The sequence below is a fragment of the Arvicola amphibius genome, chromosome 3 (genome assembly GCF_903992535.2).
Source record: "Arvicola amphibius chromosome 3, mArvAmp1.2, whole genome shotgun sequence".
Lineage (NCBI taxonomy): Eukaryota > Metazoa > Chordata > Mammalia > Rodentia > Cricetidae > Arvicola > Arvicola amphibius.
The window spans coordinates 106,300,352-106,309,763 of record NC_052049.1 but is presented as its reverse complement, the minus strand read 5'-3'; the positions used below and the strand labels follow the sequence as shown (position 1 = coordinate 106,309,763).

At 32.5% G+C, this 9,412-nt stretch overlaps 1 protein-coding gene across 1 annotated transcript; it reads left to right on the top strand.

The window, feature by feature from the left end:
• The first annotated feature begins 4,804 nt into the window (after positions 1-4,804).
• LOC119809991 (olfactory receptor 150-like) lies at positions 4,805-5,749 on the top strand. The gene has a single exon (XM_038323262.1). The coding sequence runs from the start codon at positions 4,811-4,813 to the stop codon at positions 5,747-5,749; it is 939 nt and encodes a 312-aa protein (XP_038179190.1). The 5' UTR covers positions 4,805-4,810.
• The last annotated feature ends 3,663 nt before the right edge of the window (positions 5,750-9,412 follow it).

The following is a 9,412-nucleotide window of genomic DNA, read 5'->3' as shown; positions in this document are numbered from 1 at the left end:
AATATTTCTGTTTAAATCTAACATTTTTCCAGGTTTTGATGTTAACCCCAAATCTATCTAATTGGCTGCCCTATGTCCTCTGATAAAACAATAAATGCAATTTCCCTTTGTGCTTCTGGTGAGGTAGATACAAGGCGTAACTAACTTTAATATAGGCATCCAATTTGCCTGGATTTTTAAAATTATCATGCTCTAAATGTACCTCCTAATTAGAACAAGGCACCAAGAACTCTTATATCCCTTTCTGTTCTCCTGTATACAATCTTTGATTGCATCAATAAGACATTAAAATTCTTCTTATGCTTTGATGATTTTTATAGAACCATACATTTTGAATAGGAAGACTGTTCTTTTATCACTTAACTTTGATTTTTAGCAACCAGGCTTCTACCTCCCTCTCCCCTTCTAGTCTGAGGAGCAGGGGCTCTGTGTTCTGTGTCTCTCAACTTAACACCAAAAACATTATTTCTGTTTGTTACTTTAGAATGGTTTTTACTGTAAATTCACACTGACATCTAAACAATATCTTCTTGAAGCAACATCATCCTATAAGTATTCATTAATATTTTCTATAAATTTGAAAGTTTTGCATATTATTATCAACTAACTTCTTGATAATTTTTTTCAAGATAAGCTTCTAACTTCAGGAAAAATTTTAAATGTTCCCTGAGATCACACAACTATGAACTATTTTCTCTGTATTTATATATAAATGATAACTGTATAATGCACAGAGAATAATTATGAATTTATCAAATATTTTTGTTAAAATTATATAAGACTATTTAAATAATTTCAATGAATCAGTTAAAAAACAATAAAAATTTTAATGTCTAGCTATAGTTTAGTGATTTTATGGTTGTTGTAGTTGTATGGCATTGCTAATTTCTTCTAAAAGAAATCAATTTTGTTTTATTCTTTAATGGCAATTTTACAGTTGGAATCAACAGATATAAAACTGGAATACATTGTACATAAAAAATGAAGGCAGAAACTAAAATAAAATAACTGAATTATTCTACTTAAATATTGTTAAGTATTTCAGTAAAATCCTCATAAAACATACAAATATGATTCCCATAAAAAGAAAGGCAGAGAGACAGGAGAATAGGTCAATGTAAAAATCTTAATAAAGTTGGAATATTAAATAATAAAGATATTCTGTGTAATGCAGTTCCTGTTGTTAACAATTAGGCATCTGAACAATCCAAACTTAAAAGGTCTAATGTCAAACATTTTGAATACACATAGACAAAGAAAATATACAAGGAACCTTTAGGAGATGTCCCTTGTTGCCTTGAAAATTGTAGTGTGATGAGTGTTGGAATGTGTACAATGTTAAAAGAATTAATCTATATTAAATATGTACAGTTTGTTGTATGTTATACCTACTTTAGTAACACTATAATATGAGCTAAGTGGGAGACTCACCTATCTGTAAGGGATATCATGTAGACCACTGGTTCTCAACCTGAGGATCCCAACCTCTTGGGCAAAATCCTGTCTCCAAAAATATTTACATTATGATTCATAATGGTAGCAAAATTACAGTTATAAAGTATCAATGAAAATAATTTTATAATGGGGTCACCACAACATGAGGAACTGTATTAGAGTGTTGTAGCATTAGGAAAGTTGAGAACCACTGATATAAATGGAGTCTAAGAAAACTGATACAAGGGAAAGAGTGTTTGGAATTTTCCACCATGTTCAAAGGCATCCAGACATGAAGGTATTGCTAGAGAAGAAAGCAATAGAATTTACAAGATTATGTCCCACTTGAGGGCAATTAGTCAGTGAGGATCATCCAGACACCCATGGCTTTAGTCAAGTCTACAATGGCATACTAAGACAAAATAGAGCTTGTATGATAGGAACTAATGTTTTCAGGCACATCCTTGTTAGAGGCAATGAACAGAGAAAACAAGTCAGTTGGCCAGTGAAAACAGTCAGACTTCAGAAGCATATGTTTTAATATGCTTTATGATGGCATGGAAAAATATTACATGTATAGTGATTAGTATATATTGAGAAGAACTATATTTAGCTCAAGTTCAGAGAGGTTTGGAAGGTCGAGCTTTAGAAGCCTCTTCTGACCTGGTGCTTAGTTGCTGACCGTGTTTTCTGAGTTTTTTCGGAGGGAAGACACAAAAGAATGGTTAGAGATGATGTGTTTACCTTCCATCCTTCCCTCCTAAGACAGAAAGTGCTTTTCTTTATTTTATACATTTTATTTAGGGTTATAAATACTCTCTAGGATTGTTTTAACAAATGATTGAAGACAACAGTTCTGTTAACTGTGTAATGGGAAGTGCTCCAATACTGAAAAACACCTGAGTATTTGGTATAAATAAAGCAGTACATGGCAGGTAGACAAGAGATGGGAATCTTGCTTAGGTGGGAATCAAGCAGTCTGTGAGGGGATCTTTCTTTTTCAGTACTCTCATCTGTTTTAAACTTTTTACATATATATTATAATGTAGCATATTATAAACTATGCTTTTTTAATGTAATTCAGTGTTTCCAATATATTCATTGAACTACCCAACCATCATTTTGTTCTCCTGTAGAACATTTTCATCTCTATTCTAAATAAAGCTTTGTAACTAAGGGCAGTCATCTCAGTACCTCCTTTCCCATCTTATAATACCTAAAGACATTAAGGTGCTTTGTTTGGTATGACTGGCCTGTTCACTGTACTTTCTATAAATGGTTACTAATAATCTGTTGCCTACCATTTTTGGTTATCTTCACTTAGGGTTTAGGGTCTCTGAGGACATGATCCACTCAAGTATTTTAAGTCTCTTTATTACAAAATAGTGTTTCATTCCATGGAAAAGCATACCTTATCTGATAATTCATCAGAGGAAAAACATTTGGGGGGGTTAAAAAATGAAAATTTGATTATAAATTTTATGAAAATTTCAACCTTATGAAAATATGATTAAATTCCTTTTAATCACTCATGTACAAATTTTTGTGTAAATGAGTGTTTTCTATTCTTGTGGTATATCACCTGACTAAAATTTCTGGACTTCATGATAAATCCATAGTTTTTATTTTGCAGTATTTGGCAGTGTATACTATTTTAAAACATCCTTGAGGATTCCCAAATATAAAAGGATTCTGATTCTTTTATATGACGTAATACTTAGAGTTTTCTTTGAAATAGTTCTGATATGTGAGAAACATTATTTCACTGTAACTTTGATTTGAATTTCCTTAATAGTTAATGCTAAAGTACACTGTTTCCATGTGCATTTCCAATGTAAGAATGACTGTTCCCATCTTCTGACCATTATAATTGCATCATTTGACCTTTTATTTGTTAAACTGCATTAGTTTTTGTATATACTATCTAGAATTTGTTCCTTGGATATTTTCTTAAAATCTCTTTCACGTTATATGCCATGCTTTCAGACAGTATATAATGTTAACTTTACTAATTTTTTTATTGCGTTATACAATTCAGTATATTCTCTGAACTTTACTAATTCTATATGACAGCCTTTGATTTTAACACCTTATCTAGGAAAGATTAACCATTTCAAATTTGTTAAATTTTGGTTGTATTTTTCCTCCATGATTTAGCTGCTATACTTACTTCCAGTGGCCCATTTCAAATTAATTTGATTGAATTGTATGAGAGAGCACTACATATTAATAACAAATACCTGTTTAATAATTCTATGCCTTGTAATAAAAAAGCATTTCCATGTTGACTTATCATAAAACCCTTATTCCAAAAGTTTGTAAACATAAGCTTCTTTCTGGGATTTTGAATTCATTCCATTAATTGGCACATCTCTACTATTGCAAAAATACACTATGCAGAATATTACAAGGTTGTAGTGAGACTCAAAAGGTGTAAGCTCAAGTTTTTATTCTCCCATTTCAAACTGATTCTGATTTTCTTGAGTCAGAATCTTCATGGGGTACAATGATTCATGTGCAAGACAAATAAAAAAAGAAGTTATAGATATCACTAGGTTAAGAGATTGATTTGGAAAATATATTCACTGCAACAAAGATGTTCATTGACTCACAAGCAAGGAAACATTTTTCTTTGTGTCTTTAATTCCTTTTCATAGAACTTTGCAATTCTAAGTGCAATGTATTATATTTTTATATAATGTGCATTTATACAAATTATAATTTTAATTGAATTACTAATGAATTTAATGGTTATTGAGTTTCCCTTGGTTCTTTTGTTCTAACACTTGCTGATCATTAAATGCACTTTCAAATTTATGTATGTATTCATTAAAAATTTTATACAGAATATTATATTATTAAGATGTAGAGTAGTCTCATTTCATGCTTACAGTTATAGGAACTTCTTAGTGTCTTTCGGTAGTTAGAAAGTGGTTAGACTTTCTTAGAAAGTCTTCTTTCAAGTTCCTTTTTGTAATTGGAATTTACACTACAATATTGAAGAAATATGTTATAATTGCTTCATTAATTAACTTATGGTGAAAGATTTCAAGAGGAATTATTTGAGAGTTCTTGGAAGATGTTAGTATTTTAAGATAAAGCAATATTTATAAGATGCCCATGAGGAATTGCTAGAAAACTCCCTTAAATTAGATATATCTGTTTTTTTGGATGTTCATGGATCATAGATAGACATAGATACATTAAACATCTATTTGTATGTCCCATGTTAGAGTTTTAACTGATAGCAAAAATGAAGAGCTATTGAAAAACAGAAAACACCAGAATGGAACTCTTGAATTCAGTGTCACATATCAAGCACATATGTGATAAATAACCTTTTCCCTCATTTCCTATATAGAACATCCAGGGAGAAATGCCAGAAAGAAATGACTCCACAGTGACTGAGTTCATCCTCTCTTGGTTAACAGACCAATCAGAGCTGAAGCTTCCTCTGTTCCTCCTCTTCCTTGGAATTTACCTGCTCACAGTGTTGGGGAACCTGGGAATGATCATACTGATCGTGCTCAGCTCCCACCTGCACACCCCCATGTACTTCTTCCTCAGCAGTCTGTCCTTTATTGACCTCTGTTACTCCACTGTCATCACCCCCAAAATGCTGGTGAACTTTGTGACAATGAAGAATGTCATCTCCTATCAGGAATGTATGACACAACTCTATTTCTTTCTTGCTTTTGTTATATCTGAGTGTCACATGCTGGCTGCCATGGCGTATGACCGCTATGTTGCCATTTGTAATCCCTTGCTCTACAATGTCACTATGTCTTACCAAGTCTGTTCCTGGATGATAGGTTGGGTTTATGGCGTGGGCATCATTGGTGCATCTATCCATACTTTCTGCATGCTAAGAGTGGTTTTCTGTAAGGCTAATACAATAAACCATTACTTCTGTGATCTTTTCCCATTGATGGAGCTTGCCTGCTCCAATACTTTCATCAATGAGGTTTTCCTCCTGTATCTCAGTGCTTTTAACATTCTTGTTCCAACCCTGGCCATCCTGGGTTCTTACATCTTCATCATTGCTAGCATCCTCCGTATCAAATCCACTGAGGGCAGATTCAAAGCCTTCAGCACCTGCAGCTCCCACTTCTCTGCTGTTGCTGTCTTCTTTGGTTCCTTGGCATTTGTGTACCTACAGCCCTTCTCAGTCAGATCCAAGGACAAAGGCAAAGTATCCTCTGTGTTTTATACAACTGTTGTGCCCATGCTGAATCCTATGATCTACAGCCTAAGGAACAGGGATGTAAAACTTGCTCTAAATAAGTTATTTCATAAAATGAAGGTCCATGTGTAAAGAAACTTTTGCAATAGCGAAAACATAGTACTTACAATCAATACATTTTATTTTCTGACCCTCATCCAACTACCTTCCAAACAAGAAATTTTAGTTTGGAGTCAAATTGCACCATCCACATCACAAAAATCTCACTATCTCCTGCTGGCATCTAACATTTAATCTTTTTCTGAAGACTTCAGCAGCAGCATGATTTTTCTCTATATCTAGAATAGATCTACTAGAGTAAGACACATCCTAGTTGCTTAATAACTTATAGACTTTGTGATTTGCATGAACTTAAATCAGTTAAAAATGTTGCATTGTGAAATAAAAATAGGCGTTTCCAAATAGCACATGGTACCCTGCTTGATGTGCTAATCTGTAAGAGAAGCAAACCACTGGAGCCTTTATTACTCTTCCCAGCACTACCATTTTAAATTACCTGACATCTATTATTTTATCTGAATCCTATAGGAGGCACTGAAGAGTGGTGACTTTGTCTTCAACTTCCTTCAATTATATGACAAGCCACCTCTTGTTATATGTCCTCTACATCATCTTGCAAAACCAAAACTAGAAAAAAAACAGAACATTCATTTTGAAAAAAAAAATAAAATCCTCTTGTTATTTTTAATAATATTTGATGGCTCTCAATCTATCTTTTCTACGTCATCTCGCAACACCAAAACTAGAAAAAAACAGAACATTCATTTTGAAAAAAAGAATAAAATCCTCTTGTTATTTTTTAATAATATTTGACGGCTCTTAATCTATCTTTTCTCTTATCACACAAAATTCTATGTATGTATATCTATTACATTATTTGTTTATTTTACATGACATGTGGATGACTTATCAGATACCAGTATAAAATAACATATTTCCTCAAAAGTTTTAATAATTGAAGAGAACATAAATGGGACAGAAATTTTCAAGTTAAAAAGTATGACTGCCCTAATTCCGTATCTTCTAGCACTAGTCCACCTAAGTTCGTGTCAGACCATATTGAGTTCTAGTCTTTAGAAATTATAAAAACCTACAGCAGCTAAAAATGATCACTAATAATCTACAGTGATATGGCAGAAGACAGGAAATTATATTTTTCCTATATCAAGCCATACTTTTTCTAGGCTTCCTTAATGATACTCTATTTTGATGTTAACACGAAATGAATCTTATTAACCATGCTGTTTCCTCTCTTATAACACAGGATAAATGCATACTTTATTAGCATTATTAGTCATATAGGTATTGTATATAAATAAATTTTATGTAAATATTAAGTCTTCATGAATAATTTCTCTTTATAAATCTTTGTCATTGACTACAGCCTCAAAGTAAGACAATTCATCAGATTTTCTTTATGTTGTTGTCCTCATTTTAGCTATACTGTTTATTTTCCCAAATTATTTAGCTTATTTATAAGTTTCAGTTTTATGCAGACTTATTTGCATTTATCTTATCTGACTCTTAGAAATCCTTCCATTACTGTCTTCAGCTAGCAAAATAGCAACTTTGCCCCTGAGGATCTGCCAATCATGATATTTATCCGATGGTCTACCCTGCCATCTTCTCTGAATTGTATTAATGAGGAGTAGGGACTCTGTATCACAAAGCCTTTGTTCTTAGCATTAAGTTGGCATTAAGAAATGTATTTAGCTCCAATTCACATCCATATCTAACTAACTACTTGAAGCATTATCATCATAGTTATATTTGTATTTAATCTCTATAAAGTTGTATAATAATTATCAGTCTATTATTGATAGACGGCTTTTGCAAAGACAATGTGTAATATAATGTCCTACAATAATATTTATAATTCTAGAACCAATTTTAGATGTTCCTTGAGTTCTCATAATTATGAGATACTTTTCTGTGTTTTAGGCACACAGAAACAATGTGATGTTCATGAATAAGGTGACTGTAGATATTCAGCAAAATCCTATTAACTAATATAGAAAAATCAAAATATTTTATTATATTAACCTTACAATATTTAATGAAACAAATATGTATATATATAAGCTTCAGCAATCCTATTATTGTTATGAGTCATTAACAAATTGTTTGGAAGAGTACAATTTCTTTTTTCTTTGAAGGAAATATTTTAAACAAACTGGAAAATCAAGAGGTCAATGTGCAAAGTGAAATGTCAATCAATAAAAGAAGAATTGAATGACCCTACTGCCATAGAATAATTATAACAGGGTTTGCCTGGTTCAAATAGAGAACAAAATAATATTACCACATTATAAGAGAAGAGAGAATGGAAGTAGTTTTTCACTTGGGGTAGCTATGTGATATTTTAGGATGAATAATTTACAAAGATAATGTATAATATAATTTATATAGGTAAAAATGTGATAAAGAAGCCAGGAAGTGGTGTAACATGCCTTTAATCCCAGCACTTGGGAGGGAGAGGCAGGAAAACCTCTGTGAGTTTGAGGTCAGTGTGGTCTACAAGAGTTAGGTCCAGGCAGGCTCCAAAGCTACAGCAAAGCACTCTTTTGAAAAAAAAAATAAGGTTTACTCAAAACTAATGGAAACAGTTCTTATATTAAACATTCAAATATAGAAATTAAGGCAAATAAACTTAAAACATGAAGTGGCATGGAAAAATTTTAGGATATGATGGGCATACTAATTTGATTGCTATCATGATGTCAATATTATTTGTCTATACATGAACTGATTATATTGTAGATGATAAAAATTTGATACATAATGCATAACATTTTACTTTAATAACAGTGTTAAGATATCAACAAACAAAACTTCATCCCATGAATAATTTGGCAATTTTTCTGAGGAACATCCATCTCTAGGAGGCATCAGAAGTTAAGATAGGGGAGGTTATTAGAAATCCTTTACCATGCTAAAGTCAAGGAAATATACATGCAGTTATCCTAAAACATGAGGCATCTGCCTTTAAGGAGTAGGTCAGAATCAGCTTCAGAATAAGTGGATCACCTACATTTAGCAAAAACACAACAACTGCCATCAAAGTCACACGTGTGTCAACTTACCACAAAAGACTGTGGTAAAGGAGAACGGAGCTCCTACGGTGGGGTCAGTTTTCCTTAATCTTGAAGGATGCAATAAGGACAGAAAATCCACTCAGCTGACATTTAAAAACATTCAAAACAACAGAAGGATATGTGTCTTTGTGTCTTTTATGCAGCTGGAACAGAGTATCATATTCCAGGTAAAGTACAATGATCAGGAACCTGTTTATTTTAGTGGAGGTGAAAAGATGTCCAGGGGTAATGGACCATTTCAATCATGTACATCCTTCCTGCAAACTGTGAAGGAAGCTTATGAAATACTATAACGTGCAGAGATATCCAATCTCAACATTATTTTAGGAGTTTGCACTTGTGGCAATTAATTTAATTGTATCAGAACATCAAATTGGTGGCTTTATGACATTTTGTATTTAAAATATTCCCAATATGCACGCTATTATAATAGAATAAGTTTCTAACATAGATTTGGGGGGACACATTCCATCCATTGGAACTTGTAAATTCAACTTCTTTTTTAAAGGTTTATCTGTATATTTATTTATTTTACATACCTGTCACAGCTTCTCCTCTCTCCTCTTCTCCCAGTACTTCTCCTCAATCTCTGCTCTGTTTCCACCCCTATCCATTCACCCTCCTTCTCTGTCTATGAAAT